The sequence below is a fragment of the Neoarius graeffei genome, chromosome 6, assembly GCF_027579695.1.
Source record: "Neoarius graeffei isolate fNeoGra1 chromosome 6, fNeoGra1.pri, whole genome shotgun sequence".
NCBI lineage: Eukaryota > Metazoa > Chordata > Actinopteri > Siluriformes > Ariidae > Neoarius > Neoarius graeffei.
In genome coordinates, this window is record NC_083574.1 from 2,244,724 (window position 1) to 2,264,290 (window position 19,567).

At 39.9% G+C, this 19,567-nt stretch overlaps 1 protein-coding gene across 6 annotated transcripts in view; it reads left to right on the top strand.

Moving 5' to 3' along the window:
* tspan4a (tetraspanin 4a) overlaps positions 1–19,567 on the top strand; it is a 285,374-nt gene that overhangs the window by 194,511 nt on the left and 71,296 nt on the right. For all 6 annotated transcript variants that reach the window (XM_060923187.1, XM_060923185.1, XM_060923186.1 and 3 more), the window contains one exon: positions 7,399–7,473. In XM_060923187.1, the coding sequence (XP_060779170.1) occupies positions 7,399–7,473 (75 nt within the window). The remainder of the gene's footprint in view (positions 1–7,398; positions 7,474–19,567) is intronic.

A 19,567-nucleotide genomic window follows, 5' to 3' on the forward strand; every position in this document is an offset into this window, starting at 1 on the left:
GTAATGTTTCAAAGCTGTTTATTAATTCTTCGTACTGCACAAACTAGCCCCATCCTTTTGGCTACGAGCGGAGCCAGCTGGTAGATCAGACTTTTGCCATAGCCGGTCGGCAAAACAGCGAAAACGTCCTTCTTGAAAAGGAATGAGCAGAGAGCCTCTTCCTGCTCATGTTTCAACCAAAACTCCAAGTCTAATTCTTCTAAAACTGATTCCAAAGCGGAGTCAAATGCGCGCTGTTCACTAGCCGTAGCCATCTTTCCTGTTGCGCTTTCTCCAGCGTCGCGCAGCTTTGTCGTCACTCCTGCAAAAGCCCGCCCAAAGAATCCAAACAAAAACCTTGCGTTGTGATTGGCGGGCACGATTTGATGCCCGGGATGTTTTTGTTTATATGGTGCGAGGCTAGACCCACTCGCTAGGCAAAAATATTTTTGGCCGCTAGGCGGGTGGGTCTAGTTTACTAGGCTAATATTTATCTTAAATTCAGTTTTTACTACTAAGACTTTGTCATGAATTTAAGTGAAATACCCTTAAAATGAAATAAATAAAAATGACTTGAATGGCTAAATGTAAGAAGTACGACCTTGTTATAAGAACTATTTTGATTATTCTGAGTTAATCAGATCTCGCATAATGAGTTCCTCAATCTTATTTTGGAATTATTTCATCTAAAAACAGGTTAGATTTTTCATCTTACTTTAAGAAATCTTACCAAGTCAAATTTGACTAGTTCCATTGGCAGATTTTTTTCACCTGATTCAAGCAAATATGCTTTGTTTTAATCTTTTATTTCTTATGTTTGAAAGGCCATTTTTTGCAGTGTGAAAGTCTGTGATGGCGGCCATGTTTGTAGCCCGCACTCTCGTCTAGACTCCGATTCCAAAGTTGACCTGATGCTGATGTCTCTTCCTGTCCACCTGTTTATTTTGGTCCTCGTCCCTTTTCAGTCTGAATGCAGCTTCCTAAAAATGTTGGCATCCCCCAGACACGCCCCAAATCACTCTACAGCACCTTTGTTTCTCATCAAGGGAACTCGACTCGACTGTACTGAAGAATCCGCAACTCCTGTAAACACGTTACGTTACGCTACGCTACGCTACAGAACCTCTGCCTCTCCGAGCATGTTCTTAAGTTTATCATAAACGATTTCTGACAAAAATAAAGCAAACAGAGTATTTTTGGCTAAGCAGAGCTGTACAATGTCACAATATTCTGATAATCTCAATAAATAAAAAAAAAAGACTTCTTATTATTCTCAACCAGCCCTGAAAAATCCTCCGTCACACTAAAATAATCAAAATTATTATTTGAGGATTAAAAAAAAGAAAAATAATGTGATGTCTATTTTTTTTTTTTGTAATAAGGATCACTGAATAAAATTTTGGATTATCGAGAAAAAAAAGGCAGAATATTTGCTCCAGTTTCAAAGAGAAGAATGAAGAACGAGTAGCGGAGAGTTTATGTTCCTGGGTTCGATGCAAAACAGTCGAACTCTGTTCAGTCAGAACGATTGGAAATGCCACCTAGAACTCAGAAAGGTTCCTCCTGAATCAGGAGCGACGGCTTTATGGGCTCTCTGAGGTTGATGATTACATCGGGGAAAAAAATCTATCTGGAATAATCAATGTACGGAGCGCAATCGACGCTTTCTGCGACTGAAATGTAAGAACGTTTAATCCTGTATAAACCCAGTCAATGGCCAGCGTTAACAACCACTGCTCCTGCCTGTCATTCATCACACACACACACACACACACACACACACACACACACACACACACACACACACACACACGAGAGCCTCAGGAGAAAGAAGCAGGAAGGTGGAAAAGAATCTCGTTAGGAACCGCAGCACATAAACATCACTCTGAGCTTTTATTCCCAACACACAGCACTTACACTGCAGCTCACAGAAGACGCCGTATTTCTTCACTCCTGCAGCGTAATATTTACAGTCACGTACAAAAGTTTATACACCCTTACTTTGAAATGAATCAGGAAACGAAAAAAAGTTTAATTTATAGCAAAAAGATATTATCATCAGCGCAAAACACTCGGGGAAAACCACATCACTGCAAGGTTGATTATTTTCCTAGCAGAACATTCTGAAGTGTTTTATTCCTTTTATACCACAGCAATTTGCAGAGAAACCAAAAAGTGTAAACTCCTTGTTCCTGAACATGTAATTGGATTCTGTCTGTTCATTTATTCTTTATTTAAAGCTGGACGTCCTTTCGATTTAATAAACTCAGTGAAATTTAGTTCCGTCTGAAATGTGGTGATTGTGATATCTGTTTATTTCTGTAATATCTCACAAAATATCAGGCCATTCTGTAGCTGGGAAGTTATTTAATTTGAGCGGATTAAAGCAAATAATGTGCATGAAATCGCTCGCTTGGCGCAGTCAAGCAGACAGAGGAAGTCCGTGTGCGCATGCGCAGGTTTACCACCTTCTTCTTCTTCTTTTGGGTTTTACGGCAGCTGGCATCCACAGTGTTGCATTACTGCCATCTACAGGTTTCCCTTTGAGCGTGCACTGACAGTTCCATCATTCTGTCGCTAAACGAACAGCTGATCACACCGAGGTGCTCGCTGAGCGCCCATATTTATTAGTTTGGTCCTGCGTTTCCTTTCCTTCGTATATAACATAACGTCTTTTCTTCTTGCTTTCTTTCCGTTACTGTAGTCGCTCTTTCACGTTTCATTTGCACACTCACGTCCTCCATTTTTCTCTCCTGTTTCAAATTTGTATCCCACAATGCCTTGCGTGAACGGGGAAAGCCCACCACGTGATGCATGATGTAGTGTCTTGTATTGGGTCATGGTGAAGCAGGAAAAAATAGCGGAGAATTTAGAGCCACGTGGAGATAAATTCATTAATTGTTCTGTTAAAAAAAACGAATAAATTTGGAAGTCTGTGATTTGAATTCAGTAGCTTTCAGTCACTAAACAAAAATAATTGGGTGTTGGGAAAATTCTTTTTATGACCTACACTTGAAAAATCTGAAAGGCAGTACAGCTTTAAAGCTGATTTGCATTCGTTAAAATGAGTACAAAGAAAATCAGCAAAACTTTAAGAATGAACACGGGTTTGGGCTGAGTGATATGACTGTAATAATGATATCACTTTATTTTATTTTTAATATATATTTGTATATTATTTAATTACATTTTTAAATTAATCTTTTCATTGCTTAATAATTTATTAATTTTTTTAGACAACAATTTAAAGAGCTTTGGACTCGTTCTATTTTTTTTTAAATGCGGTTTTACTCTTGATAAAATCATGATTCATGATAAGTATTAAATAAGAGAGATATACTGAAATATAATAATAATAATAATAATAATAATAATAATAATAATAATGTATTTTTATCCCTCTATGCACTGTACTTTTTCTTTTTTGAAGCATAACATCATCTATAGAATGGATTAAATGAACTGTAGAAAGAGAAATAAATTAATGAATTAATGGCTGAGAGAATGGCAAATAATTGGTGACTTTATTCACATCAGCTTGTTTGTATGAAAAATAAAAAATAAAGTTAAAAAAATAAAATGGTGTTTCATGTTATGGCTAATGAGAACTAGTTGTATATGAGAAAATATCTTTTTTTTTATTTTAAAAATCAACTTTAACATCTACAAGCAAACTGTGGAATCGAGTGAAATGTGAAATTTCATTTTCGACAGATTTTTAATCTTTTTTTTCCCCCAAAAGATTGCGAGTGAAAAATAAGGAACATGAAATGATAATTGTCTTGTTATTGTGAGTGACAGCTGTGAGTGAAAGGTTTATGGAGTTTACAGTAACAAAGGAGAAAAATCACAGGAAGAGGAAAAGAAAGAATAACACATTTTTTTTCCTCGATGTCTCACCTGATTCAGCCTGATAAATGGTTCTGTTAGCTGTGACGCAGCAGTGAGAAAGTGAAAGTGGGGCTGTGACGTGATCTACAGTGCCTTGCAAAAGTATTCATACCCCTTGAACTTTTTCACATTTTTCCACCTTACAACCACGAACTTAAACGTTTTTTTATTGAGATTTTATGTGATAGACCAACACAGAGTAGCACATAATTATGAAGTGAAACGAAAATGATAAATGGTCTTCAAAATTTTAAACAAATAAAAATCTGAAAAATGTGGTGTGCATTAGTATTCAGCCCCCTGTACTCTGATACCTCTAAATACAATCCAGTGCAATCAGTTGCCTTCAGAAGTCATCTAATTAGTTAATAGAGTCCTACTGTGTGTAATTTACTCTCAGCATAAATACACTTGTTCTGTGAAGGCCTCAGTGGTTTGTTAGAGAACACTGAAGAACAAACAGCATCATGAAGACCAAAGAACTCACCAGACAGGTCAGGGATAAAGTTCTGGAGAAGTTTAAAGCAGGGTTAGGTTTAAAAAAAAATCATCCCAAGCTCTGAACATCTCACTGTTCAATCCATCATTCAAAAATGGAAAAAGTATGGCACAACTGCAAACCTACCAAGACATGGCCGTCCACCTAAACTGACAGAGCGAGCAAGGAGAGCACTGGTCAGAGAAGCAGCCAAGAGGCCCATGATCACTCTGGAGGAGCTGCAGAAATCCACAGCTCAGGTGGGAGAATCTGTGCACAGGACAACTACAAGTCGTACACTCCACAAATCTGGCCTTTTTGGAAGAGTGGCAAGAAGAAAGCCATTGTTGAAAGACAGGCATAAGAAGCCATGTAGGGGACACAGCAAACATGTGGAAGAAGGTGCTTTGGTCAGATGAGACCAAAGTTGAACTTTTTGGCCTAAATGCAAAGTGCTATGTGTGGCGGAAAACTAACACTGCTCATCACCCTGCACACACCATCCCCACTGTGAAACATGGTGATGGCAGCATCATGCTATGGGGATGCTTTTCTTCAGCAGGGACAGGGAAGCTGGTCAGAGTTGATGGGAAGCTGGATGGAGCTAAATACAGGGCAATCCTGGAAGAAAACCTGTTGGAGGCTGCAAAAGACTTGAGACTGGGAAGGAGATTCACCTTCCAGCAAGACAATGACCCTAAACATACAGCCAGAGCTACAATGGAATGGTTTAGATCAAAGAATATTCATGTGTTAGAATGGCCCAGTCAAAGTCCAGACCTAAATCCCATTGAGCATCTGTGGCAAGACTTGAAAATTGCTGTTCACAGACGCTCTCCATCCAATCTGGCTGAGCTTGAGCTGTTTTGCAAAGAAGAATGGGCAAAAATTTCAGTGTCTAGATGTGCAAAGCTGGTAGAGACATACCACAAAAGACTTGCAGCTGTACACGGAGTGCAGAATTATTAGGCAAGTTGTATTTTTGAGGATTAGTTTTATTACTGAAAAACAACTATGTTCTTGATGAACCCAAAAGACTCATAAATATCAAAGCTGAGTATTTTTGGAAGTTGGAGTAGGGCTTTCTTAGTTTTAGCTATCTTAGGAGGATATCTGTGTGTGCAGGTGACTATAACTGTGCATAATTATTAGGCAACTTAACAGAAAACAAACATATACCCATTTCACTCATTTATTTTCACCAGGGAAACCAATATAACAACTCAACATTCACTAATATACATTGCTGGCATTAAAAAAAAAACCCAAAAACAAATCAGTGACTAATATAGCCGCTTTTCTTTACAAGGACACTCAAAAGCCTGCCATCCATGGATTCGGTCAGTGTTTTGATCTGTTTGCGATCAACATTGCGTGCAGCAGCAACCACAGCCTCCCAGACACTGTTCAGAGATGTGTACTGTTTCCCCTCCTTGTAGATCTCACATTTGATGAGGGACCACAGGTTTTCTATGGGGTTCAGATCAGGTGAACAAGGAGGCCACGTCATTAATCTTTCTTCCTTTAGACCCTTTCTGGCCAGCCATGCTGTGGAGTACTTGGATGCGTGTGATGGAGCATTGTCCTGCATGAAAATCATGTTTTTCTTGAAGGATGCTGACTTCTTCCTGTACCACTGCTTGAAGAAGGTGTCTTCCAAAAACTGACAATAGGACTGGGAGTTGAGCTTGACGCCATCCTCAACCCGAAAAGGTCCCACAAGCTCATCTTTGATGATACCAGCCCATACCAGTACCCCACCTCCACCTTGCTGGCGTCTGAGTCGGACTGGAGCTCTCTGCCCTTTGCTGATCCAGCCACGAGCCCATCCATCTGGCCCATCAAGACTCACTTTCATTTCATCTGTCCATAAGACCTTAGAAAAATCAGTCTTGTGATACTTCTTGGCCCAGTCTTGACGTTTCATCTTGTGTGTCTTGTTCAGTGGTGGTCGTTTTTCAGCCTTTGTTACCTTGGCCGTGTCCCTGAGTATTGCACACCTTGTGCTTTTTGACACTCCAGTGATGTTGCAGCTCTGAAATATGGCAAAACTGGTGGCGAGTGGCATCTTGGCAGCTTCACGCTTGACTTTCCTCAGTTCACGGGCAGTTAGTTTGCGCCTTTTTTTTTCAACGCGCTTCTTGCGACCCTGTTGACTATTTTGAATGAAGCGCTTGATTGTTCGATGGTCACGCTTCAAAAGCTGGGCAATTTTAAGAGTGCTCCATCCCTTTGCAATATATGTCACTATTTTTGACTTTTCTGAGTCCGTCAAATCCCTCTTCTGACCCATTTTGCCAAAGGAAAGGAAGTTGCCTAATAATTTTGCACACCTGATATAGGGTGTTGATGTCATTAGACCACACCCCTTTTCATTACAGAGATGCACATCACCTGGTATGCTTAATTGGTAGGAGGCTTTCAAGCCTATGCAGCTTGGAGTAGGCCAACATGCATAGAGAGGGTAATGTGGTCAACATACTCATTTGCCTAATAATTCTGCACTCCCTGTAATTGCAGCAAAAGGTGGCGCTACAAAGTATTGACGCAGGGGGGCTGAATACTAATGCACACCACATTTTTCAGATTTTTATTTGTTTAAAATTTTGAAGACCATTTATCATTTTCGTTTCACTTCACAATTATGTGCTACTCTGTGTTGGTCTATCACATAAAATCTCAATAAAAAAACGTTTAAGTTCGTGGTTGTAAGGTGGAAAAATGTGAAAAAGTTCAAGGGGTATGAATACTTTTGCAAGGCACTGTAGATCACGTCACGTGTGTTACATATCTGTTATAATACTTCCTGATCAGTTTGTTCACCGTCTCCGGGTTGATAAAGGATGACAGATGGACACTGAGGGACTGACGGACTGCAGCTGGAACCTGAGACTGAGAACAACAGCTGGAGATTTTTTCTGATTTAATATGAAGCACATGACAGAGCTGAGACACGTGTGGCACATCTGAGACTGATCTGGTGTAGACACATATGAGATATTGTATACCTCCATCTCATCTTGCCCCGCTCTCTCTCTCTCTCTCCCCAGTTCTTTATCCTGCTGCTTCTGATTTTCCTGCTGGAGATTCTGTTCATCATCCTCTTCTTCGCATATCAGGATCAGGTGAGTTCATTGATTTCATCACTTCCTGTTTCAGAAAAGGCAAAAAACAAACAAACAAAAAATCACAATATCACAATTTCCTGAAGTATTTTTTTTTTTTTAACAGAGTAATGTATGAAAAAAGGGTGGGGCCAACATACGATCATAACATTTCTTACAACCTCATTATTAAATCTGGTGGAATCCAGCAATGTGATTGGTTATAGCATGAAAAATAAGTGTAAACATTATATTATTATTATTATTATTATTATTATTATTATTATTCGTGCTGTAGAGAAAAATTTGTATAGCAGGGTGGAATATTTCCATCAATAGGACTAGTAAGGCACCTCCTTCCCTCCGTTACCCTGTGGAACACCCTTGGGCAAGGTGGAGAACCCGCTGTGCCTCCCGATCAGGGTCACGTGAAATCATGGCAGGCAGGTGATGGATAAGTTGCTGAACAGCCAAACTTTTTTGGAGCTGGTCATTGGTTTTGGTGTGCCTGACAGAATAAACCATATTTATGGCCATCATCATTGTCAGCTTTCCATTGCTAGCAACGAAGGCTGCTTCATAGGATGCGCAGAAACGGAGATGGGCTGCAAGGCCCACACCAAAGCTCCTTTCCTAATGAAGCACCTTGTACAGTAAGGTAAGACAAACAATGTCGTGCCCCCATCGTGTTGTCTTTCGGGACCTCCAGACCTGATGCCAAGTGGTGCACAAAACTGCCACAGCCCTGACGGGTATGGAAGTTGCCCCGCAGTGACAACTGACTTGCTGAGTGATGCCATCCATTGGCCATTTGAGTGGCTCTTCTGCATGCCATCTGGTGGTGTGCCATTGACCCTGTTGGGTTCATTTGCTACATTGCGCCGAAAAGCGCCCTGCTGCCAGCACCTTATTGGTGACGTACTATTTAACCCATAGCTGGAACCCAGGCAGGTGCTACCACTTTGGGTCAGAGCGGACCTGGGGGCAATGGTGATTAAGGGGTAACTCCACTTTCCCCAATACTCAAGTCCTCCCAGACCTGAGACTCACCACCGGTTGCAGTTTAAAGTCACACCCAAGACTATATACAGGTAGTCATCAACTTACGACCTATGCGACTTACGACCGATTGACTTTACGACCGTCTAGTTATGACTGGCAAGTGTTTCCCAGCTGAGCTAGCTGAGTGTATGACAGTTTCCACCCCAGCTCCCGGCAGCACCTCTCACCACGTACAACAGTTTCCGCCCCAGCTCCAGGCACATCTGCAGTCTCTCTCGCGCTCCCTCGCACACTCCGTCATACAGTTTCCGCCCCAGCTCCTGGTTTATGAAACGAGCAAATGCTCCCGCCAGCCCGAGCGCTGCAACAGCTGATGATGACGTAGACGACCCACAGCCAAGCACCAGTGATGCCAGCGGTCACTAAATTTTGTATTTTGCTGTGTTTTACATTTGTATTTTGGTATGTTTCAAACTGAAATGTTTTCTCTTTTTCACACCTGTATTTCGTATTTTTTGTTTTGCACATATTAAACGAATTGTACTGTACGCAGTGTAGTATGCAGTGTTTGACTTAAACCAAATAATGAGCCAAGGTAATGAAATAAGAAAATGTTGATAAAATAAGACTTTAAGATGATTACAATATCATTACACATCGCAATATACTTACGTTCATTTAACATAGGCCGACTTACGACCAGATCGGTTTACGACGGGTCAGTCGTAACCAAACGCAGTCGTAAGTCGACGACTACCTGTATATATATATGGTACAATGGCTGGGACAGCCCGCCCAGTATGGGCACTGCCCTTATAGAAAGTAACTGCAACCTAATAAAAGTATATTTGCAAAGAAAATCATGGCTCACAAATCTTCAAAATTGTCACGAAACAGCGTAAAGAGGGTTCCCAAGCATGTTTGGAATACCTCGCTTGGTAGGGATTGTCATGTACAATAGGTGACAACAAACCGTCATCTAACTACAGTTCGCAAGAAATAGACCACTGAAATTCTTCGGCCATGTCATTAGGAAAGACGGCTAAGAAAAAACTGATACTGTTTGGCAAGAAAAGCCAAGGAAGACAGCGAATAACATTCACCATCAGTCTGAGAGAATGTCTGTGAAGGTTCTCAGTCATCCAGGTCGTTGTAAACTGTAGGTGCTAAAGAAGGCAACTGGACTTGCTTGAAATGCTTGAAGACGTTTCATCTCTCATCCGAAAGGCTTCTTCAGTTCTGTCTGACTCGTGGGGAGTTCCAGGTGTTTATCCTCTAGTGGACCAAAAGCAACCCTGACAGTCATTGAAGTCACATGAGTCATTGACCCTCTCAGTCATCCTGTAGGTGTTAGGGTCACTGGTGGCCAGGTGTGAACGTTGTTAGCAGCCTAGAGGGTTGTTAGGGTGATCTGTGGGTCGCTGTCTCTCTCTCTCTCTCTCTCTCTCTGCCATCATGCGAGTTGTTGAAGTCAGCCGAGTCTTGGTGTAGATGTGTATTCAATTTTCTGGGAAGTGTGCCAAGGACTGCATTGTAGGTGGCTGATAAGTGGTGTCTGAGACCACCTCCTCTGTTTAGTGATGGTTGTTCCAGGTTGAGGTTGAGTCTGAGAGAACACACAAACAACCACCTCAAGAACACAGAGTTCATACACTTAGCTGACAACTGATAGCCCTTTTCCACCAAATCAGTTCCAGGGCTGGTTCGGGGCCAGTGCTGGTGCTGGTTCACAGCTCGTTCAACTTGCGAGCCAGCTGAGAACCAGTTTGCTTTTCCATAGCTTGTGGTGCTAAGGGAAGCCACGTCATTATGTTGCTGTATACGTCAGTTACGTCACTGTATACGTCAGTTACGGCGCTACGTTTACATAAACCTTGGCGTGAATATTGAAGCAAAAACAACACGGAAGAAGCAGCAGCAACAACAACAACAATAATAATAATAAATGACTTCGCGTTTGTACAGCTGCTGCTTCTCGTCGCTTAAAAATGGCGATCTTTCGCGGTCTTGTTATTGTTGTTGGTCTTAACAACTCCGCCCCCCCACTGATGTAAGTGGTTCTTTCCTCTGGCCCAGCAGAGAGTTGGTGCTAGCCTGGAACTGGTTTTTCTGGCCCCAGAGCCAGTTCTTTGTCAGTGGAAACAGAAAACCCGGTTCCAAACTAAGCACTGGCCCCGAACCAGCCCTGGAACTGCTTTGGTGGAAAAGGGGCATGAGAGGACTGGAGGGCCATGATCGTCGATGTCTGCTCCAAACCTGACACATGAAGAAGAAGAATGAGTCTAGAAAAGTATTGTGATATCATTGCACTGCTTTCTGTTACTTTGTATGTCTGGATTCTGATTGGTCAGAAGGTGTTGATTCATTTTCTGACAGCTACAAATTGCAGGTTTATATTAATAATATTAATAATAATGTTATTTCTATAGTAACAGCTCTTTCATCAGGGCGAGTACTGTGGACGCACCATGTGAACACATTTTTTAAAAATCATTGATATGGTGAAATTGAAACACAGAAATGTGTTTATTTCTGTAACATCTCCGGAAGGAGTATTCAGTGTGAGCGCTGTGTATCAGCCAGAGGTGAAGCTGGAGGTTTAAGTTTTCCGACGTCTTCAGGACAGAGGCGTCAGGGTGTGCAGGCACTTACGGACACAATTGCAGGGGAGAGCGGGTGCGTCGCAAACTGGTGAACCAATCCAAGTCAGGAAACGAGAATCAGAGTCGGGTTCGTGCCAGTGGTTATTCGATGTGCAAACAGGATGACAAAAGTAAACAACAGCCTCAGAGTCAGGTAAATAATGTCATGAGGAGTCAGGCCAAAACACCAAATAGCTCAGTATGATCAGGTACAGGAACACAGAACAATACTTCACAAAGTGCATGTGTGTTTGCAGTCCTTCAACAGGGAGAGCTGATTGCATGGAATGTGGAACAGGTGTGCTTCCAATCAGTACTCGGGAGAGAGAGGGCACCGTGGTGCTTGGGGATTGTAGTCCGTGGCGAATATGTTTCAAAGGCTGCAGTCACTGACAAGGGGAGGAGTTTATGCGTCTTTAAAGCTGCGTTTTTTCCTGTTGGAAACAGAAACAGAGAGAAAGAGGCAGGTGAGGGAACGACTGTTTATCGCTGCTATAACGTAAGTGTAAGAGTACAATAAATAAAACATTAACAGTTGATTATTTTCTTCTTACAGTACCACACTACATTACATTACATTACATGCAAATGCTTGAAGCCTCATGTTTTACATATTAAGAGAGAAATAAATAATAAAGTTATTGGGCTTGACTTTCAAGCTGATTGAAGTGTAATTTGTCGGAATTGGACATGTTGATGAATTAAATAACATACGAAAGAAATCCGTTATCGTGGCACGTCTTTCTCTCTAACAAGACACACGTCTGAATCCTGAATGCACACATCTTTCAGGAAGAACCTGCTGGCTGCTGATGGAGACTGAGGCTAAAGAGAACCATAATCAATCAAACACTGCATCCGGAGTGAAATCCTGACTCTCAAAGCAGCTCTGTGAATTCTGTGTCGGCTTTTTTTATTTATTATTTTTTTACGCTGCTTTTATTCGACCTGTCTTCAGTCAGAATGATTGAAAAATGGATCATAACTGAGAGATTCAGAGTTTCAGAGCTTCAGAGATAGTTGTAGTTGTTTGATTTTTTTTCTTTTTACAATGCAGCACCTTATAATACAGTATTGATCCGAGCTACTGGCTACGTCTGTGGAAAAAATGGCAGGTTTGGAATTGAAAAAAAAAACACACACACAAAAAAAAACTATCAATATTCCAGATTCAAGAATTTTTTTTATCATATATACAGCGTGTTAAAATTCTCACAGATGCTGCAGTAGAAACTAAAAAGATGAAGACTGAGAAATAAAAAAGACAAGTGAAGAAAAATAATTGGAATAAGATTTAAAAAATACTCAAAAAAGAAAAAATACTAAAACATAAATCAGTGTAGTCTAATACAAAAAAATACATTTGCATAATCAATTAGAAAAAAGGTAACGCTTTATTTACTTACATAATATATATTATTTATGCCATATTTGAGTAATTCCTGATAAAAATACAGTTGTTAAATGGATTTTAAAACACAACAAATTTACACTGTACAATATCATTTATTAAGATGTAAACATTAATAATTTAGACATTACTGAAATGAGTGAGTACAGATGACGTTTCCATTAAAATATTGTTCACATGATTTTTGACAATGCTGTGTCTAAAATAGAGAAATTAGCATGATAATTTACAATATACTTTAAAATCAAATGCGCAAATCGCAAATAAATACCAGAAATTTATCGTAAATATGACCAATTTGTGTAACAATTACAACCCCAATTCCAAAAATGTTGGGATGCTGTGTAAACTGTAAATAAAAACAGAATGTAATGATTTGCAAATCATGGAAACCCAATATTTAATTGAAAATTGTACAAAGACAACATATCAAATGTTGAAACTGAAAAATGTTATTGTTTTTTGAAAAATATCTGCTCATTTTGATGTCACCAACACATTTTGGAAAAGTTGGGATGGGGCGTGTTTACCACTGTGTTGCATCAGCTCTACTTTTAACAACACTCTGTAAACGTTAGGGAACTGAGGAGACCAACTACTGTAGTTTTGAAAGAGAAATGTTGTCCCATTCTTGCCTGATTATGGGATTTCTGCTGCTCAACAGTTTAGTGTCTCCTTTGTCGTATTTTGTGCTTCATAATGCACCAAATGTTTTAAATAGGAGAAAGGGCTGGACTGCAGCAGACCAGTTTAGCATCTGGACTCTTTTCCTATGGAGCCATGCAGTTGTAATATGTGCAGAAAGCGGTTTGGCGTTGTCTTGCTGAAAGAAGGAAGGCCTTCCCTGAAAAAGATTTTGTCTGGATGGCAGCATGTTGCTCTGAAACGTGTTTATATCATTCAGCATTAATGATGCCTTCCCAGATGTACAAGCTACCCATGTCATGTGCACTAACGCCCCCTCATACCATCACAGATATTGAATGCTTTTGAGCTGTGCACTGATAACAAGCCGGATGGTCCCTCTCCTCTTTAGCCTGGAGGATGTGGGGTCCATGATTTCTAAAAAGAATTTCTACTTTTGATTCGTCAGACCTCGGGACAGTTTTCCACTTTGCGTCAGTCCATCGTAAAAGAGCTCGGACCCAGAGAAGGGGGCGGGGTTTCTGGATATTGTTTATATCTGGTTTTAACTTGCATTTGTGGATGCAGTAATGAAGTGTTTTCACAGACGATGGTTTTCTGAAGTGTTCCTGAGCCCATACAGTGATTTCCACTACAGACACGTGTCTGCTTTTAATGCAGTGTCTCCTGAGGGCCTGAAGATCACAGGCATCCAGTGTCAGTTTTCAGCCTTGTCTCTCGCATACAGAGATTTCTCCAGATTCTCTTAATCTTTTAATGATATTATGGACCATAGATGATGTGACCCCCAAATTCTTTGCAGTTTTACATTGAGGAACGTTATTCTTAAATTGCTGTACTGTTTGCCCACGCAGTCTTTCACAGAGCGCTGAACCCCACCCCAATTTTACTTCTGAGAGACTCCGCCTCTCTGGGAGGGTCTTTTTATGCCCGATCATCTTACTGACCTGCTGACAATTAACCTAATTAGGCTTTTTTTGAGCATTACACAACTTTTTCAGTCTTTTGTTGCCCCTGTCCCAACTTTTCTGAAATGTGTTGCTGACATCAAATTCAAAATGAGCAGATATTTTTCAAAAAAACAACAAAATTTCTGTTTCAACATTTGATAAGTTGTTGTTGTACAATTTTCAATGAAATATAGGGTTTCCATGATTTGCAAATTTTCACATTCGGTTTTTATTTACAGTTTACACAGCGTCCCAACTTTTTTTTTGGAATTGGGATTGTACAAGATTCTTACTGCAGTGTAAAGTTTAAAGGGTTTTTATTTGTGTACATTTAGCAAATGCTAAACACTAAATGCTAATAAAACACAGAACTACACAAACGAATTTGGTGATATTCTCGTATCTGTGCATGTAAAACATGTCCAAGTGTTATTCAGTTCATTTTCAGAGTGCTGGCCCTGCATTAATAATAATAATGTCAGTGAATCTGTCTGAACTTCGTAATATGTTTAATTTTTTTCAGCGATTTATCTTCATTCAGTTGGTTTTGTTTTCCCCTTTAAACCAATCACATGACGTTCAATAAATCTGCATTTTTCCAAGTTAAGTTTAAAAAGCAGCTGTTTATGTGTTTTAGCTTCAGCACACGAGCGACGTTCCACACCGCTGTGGAGAGACGAATGAACTCATCCCGATCCTGAACCTGACATTCGCACAGCCGTAAATCAGCACTGGTGAGCTCGTAAATCACGCAAGATATGAACCGCAACTTACAGCTGGGCTGCATTCAGGGCAAAATTAAAATGCAGAGCGAATGTTCAGGTGGTGGTTAAGGCCCCAGTTTCCAAATGCTTTAAAAACTGCACAGCTGCATTTATGATACGAGTACATTCCACGCTCCGTGACTAGGCGCTAAATGAAGATAAAATGCAAGGGGGCGGAGCTTCAGTGTTGCTTGTTTGTATGAACAGCTCTGGTGCTGAAATTTAAAGACAACCTAAAATAAAATCTGATCTCACTTCATAGAATACGACTACTGCTGCTACTACTAATAATAATAAAACTACAACAGCAACAACTACTACTACTAGAGTAGAGTGGGGGAAAAAGCCCCCCTTAAGGAAAATTCAGTTTTTCTCCAAGTTGAAATGAACCATGTGTTTAGTTTTAATCATAATTTTTGACAAAAGTGACATGAACAATAATGCCACCTAAAGTTTGCCTAAAGTTAATACTTAATTTTTTTTTTTTAACAAAAACAAACATTGTGCCAAGGGGGCCTTTTACCCCCAGTGGGGTAGACGGCCCCCTGAGGTGGGGCAATAGGCCCCCTCACTCAAAAAAAGCTGTTTGGATAGCAAAACTGTTTACTTAAGCCTATAATGTGAAAGAAACAAGAAAATATCCCTGAATTAATGAATAGATGCATTATTTTATTATATTTCGCATTTTAATTTCAAATTTTTTTTAATTTTAATTATTTTTAATATTAAGTTCAAATTACTTGCTTTACTCAACCAGGTAAGCGAGATGTTATTAAAAACTATGTATCTGCTATTCAGAAATGTATGAAATACAGTAATTATGATAAAAGGAAACGATGCCCCCTGGGGGCCATTTACCCCGCCATTAAGGGGGCGTTTTACCCCGCAGACTACACTTTTACAAAAAAGGGTCTTACTTTCAAAATGTGATTCAACTTTTTATACATAATGTATTTTTTTAACGTACTGACTTGTCTACTCATACCACATACACAGCTGTGATATCTGACGAAATAGCAGCTATCTAAATACAGTTTTACTGATATCTGAAAATTATATCACTTACGATGAAATTTGATTTCTCTCCGCTGCGTTGCTGATATGCGATCCACAGTGGATATTTGTATATCCCCGTTGTCAAGCCAGTCCATAGCAACAATAGAAATGTAACTTTGCACCATCTGGTGGTTATTTTGGGTAAAACAGGCCGGGGGCGTATTACCCCACGGGGGCGTATTACCCCACTCTACTCTACTACTAATACTACTACTAAAACTACCACTACTACTACGAACGTAAAAATTCAATCATCCATCAATAATTTTTTTTATCAGTGACCTCAGAGCTGGACAATATAAAGTTATAATATTGAGATTGTGATCAGTTCTGCCACAATACACTTTTCTGCGATATCTTTTTATTACATTAAAAGAAATTCCAGTAGAAGTTAGAGACTGACTGGAATAGATGTTAGTGTGTGATGTTAAGATTTTGTACATAATTTTTAAAATGATAAAAAAAATCAAACTTTTAGAAATGAAAATGCATTTATTATAAAAACAGTTGGTTTAATGCAACATTGTCGTATTGTTTTTGATCAGTACATATTGTGTCATAGATCTTACACCTTCGAGAATTATGTGGGTTTTTTTCGCGACATAGCCCCACCCCCATGTCGACTCATCACTGCGTGATCATTTCCATCCCTTAGATGCACCTCCATTCCCAGCTGCATGCAAGGGATGGAAATTAATCACTGCCATTTTATCCAAACAGACAATAAAACCTTCACTGTCAATATCAAATGAAGTTCTGCTGATTGTGTCGTGCACTATGTCGGGTCCTCGTGATGTCCCCTCTGTAGTGAGCATGTAAAGAACGTAGGACATGAGTCAGGACTCACTCTCTCACTGACTTTATTGTGGAAATATAAATAAAAATTAATCTAAAGATTTTCAGAAGTTCCAGAATGTTCTCATGTTGTCACGTCGGTGTGTACAGCAGACTGAAACTGAAACGTGTGAAGATTTGTCCTCTTTATTTTTTTATTATGTTTATCTCACCAGTAAAACACCTGCAGCTAAAAGTGTTGTTCTCCTCGATGTCTCCATGCTGAGGCTCTGACTCGGGTCTCTGCTGGAAACACAGCGTGGAGATCGATCGTTCAGAGCCAGCGCGGAGTTTATATTTCATATGGATAATGATGATGATGATGAGGAGGAGAAGGAGGAAGCCGCTGAACCTCATAATACTGAGTTCAGCAACGAGTTTTCGTTTTTGAAGCTATTATTTATTTCCAGTACTGCGCCAAAAAAAATCATTAATAAAAAATAACTCTACGAGAATGAGGCGATGGAGTTTATGGAGTAAATTCAGAGTAAAATGCTCCAGAAGTTACTGTTTTAAATGTACAAGTACATCGGTACAGACTCTCACTGCACAATTGCTGTCTATTACACACAAAACCAAACAACAAATACATAAACAAACAAACTAATAAAACAATAATGATAGATAGATAGATAGATAGATAGATAGATAGATAGATAGATAGATAGATAGATAGATAGATAGATAGATAGATAGAACCCCAATTCCAAAAAAGTTGGGACAAAGTATAAATTGTAAATAAAAACGGAATGCAATGATGTGGAAGTTTCAAAATTCCATATTTTATTCAGAATAGAACATAGATGACATATCAAATGTTTAAACTGAGAAAATGTATCATTTAAAGAGAAAAATTAGGTGATTTTAAACTTCATGACAACAACACATCTCAAAAAAGTTGGGACAAGGCCATGTTTCCCACTGTGAGACATCCCCTTTTCTCTTTACAACAGTCTGTAAACGTCTGGGGACTGAGGAGACAAGTTGCTCAAGTTTAGGGATAGGAATGTTAACCCATTCTTGTCTAATGTAGGATTCTAGTTGCTCAACTGTCTTAGGTCTTTTTTGTCGTATCTTCCGTTTTATGATGCACCAAATGTTTTCTATGGGTGAAAGATCTGGACTGCAGGCTGGCCAGTTCAGTACCCGGACCCTTCTTCTACGCAGCCATGATGCTGTAATTGATGCAGTATGTGGTTTGGCATTGTCATGTTGGAAAATGCAAGGTCTTCCCTGAAAGAGACGTCGTCTGGATGGGAGCATATGTTGCTCTAGAACCTGGATATACCTTTCAGCATTGATGGTGTCTTTCCAGATGTGTAAGCTGCCCATGCCACACGCACTAATGCAACCCCATACCATCAGAGATACAGGCTTCTGAACTGAGCGCTGATAACAACTCGGGTCGTCCTTCTCCTCTTTAGTCCGAATGACACGGCGTCCCTGATTTCCATAAAGAACTTCAAATTTTGGTTCGTCTGACCACAGAACAGTTTTCCACTTTGCCACAGTCCATTTTAAATGAGCCTTGGCCCAGAGAAGATGTCTGTGCTTCTGGATCATGTTTAGATATGGCTTCTTCTACGAACTATAGAGTTTTAGCTGGCAACGGCGGATGGCACGGTGAATTGTGTTCACAGATAATGTTCTCTGGAAATATTCCTGAGCCCATTTTGTGATTTCCAATACAGAAGCATGCCTGTATGTGATGCAGTGCCGTCTAAGGGCCCGAAGATCACGGGCACCCAGTATGGTTTTCCGGCCTTGACCCTTACGCACAGAGATTCTTCCAGATTCTCTGAATCTTTTGATGATATTATGCACTGTAGATGATGATATGTTCAAACTCTTTGCAATTTTACACTGTCGAACTCCTTTCTGATATTGCTCCACTATTTGTCGGCGCAGAATTAGGGGGATTGGTGATCCTCTTCCCATCTTTACTTCTGAGAGCTGCTACCACTCCAAGATGCTCTTTTTATACCCAGTCATGTTAATGACCTATTGCCAATTGACCTAATGAGTTGCAGTTTGGTCCTCCAGCTGTTCCTTTTTTGTACCTTTAACTTTTCCAGCCTCTTATTGCCCCTGTCCCAACTTTTCTGAGATGTGTTGCTGTCATGAAATTTCAAATGAGCCAATATTTGGCATGAAATTTCAAAATGTTTCACTTTCAACATTTGATATGTTGTCTATGTTCTATTGTGAATACAATATCAGTTTTTGAGATTGGTAAATTAATGCATTCCATTTTTGTTTACAATTTGTACTTTGTCCCAACTTTTTTGGAATCGGGATTGGAGATAGATGACAGAAAGAAAGAAAGAAAGAAAGAAAGAAAGAAAGAAAGAAAGAAAGAAAGAAAGAAAGAAAGAAAGAATCCTTTTTGGCGTGTGTGTGTGTGTTGCTCATTCTCCTGTCCCCTCAAGTTCAAGGCTTCACCACAGTCACATTGTGAATTGCTGCCTGTGTTGACAATTTTCCCCACAGTGCATATTTGTGTGTGTGTGTGTTTGTGTGTGTGCAAACTCCAACATGATATTTACTTACAGCTTGTCAGGTCAAATAGATGCTTCTGTTCCTCCAGATCTTTGTGAACTCCAGTAACCTCAGGTGCAGAAGTCTTAAATTCTGGTCAAACAAGCAAAACGCAGCTTTCGGTTTGTTTGTTTGTTGTTTTTTAGCCAGGAATAGACTGTATGTGTGTGTGTGTGTGTTTTTACTCTGTGCCATTTTCCGAGATCTCACGAGGATGTCTCAAATATTTTGTCTATATTATCAGAGTGGCACAAAAAGGCTGAGAAGACAGAA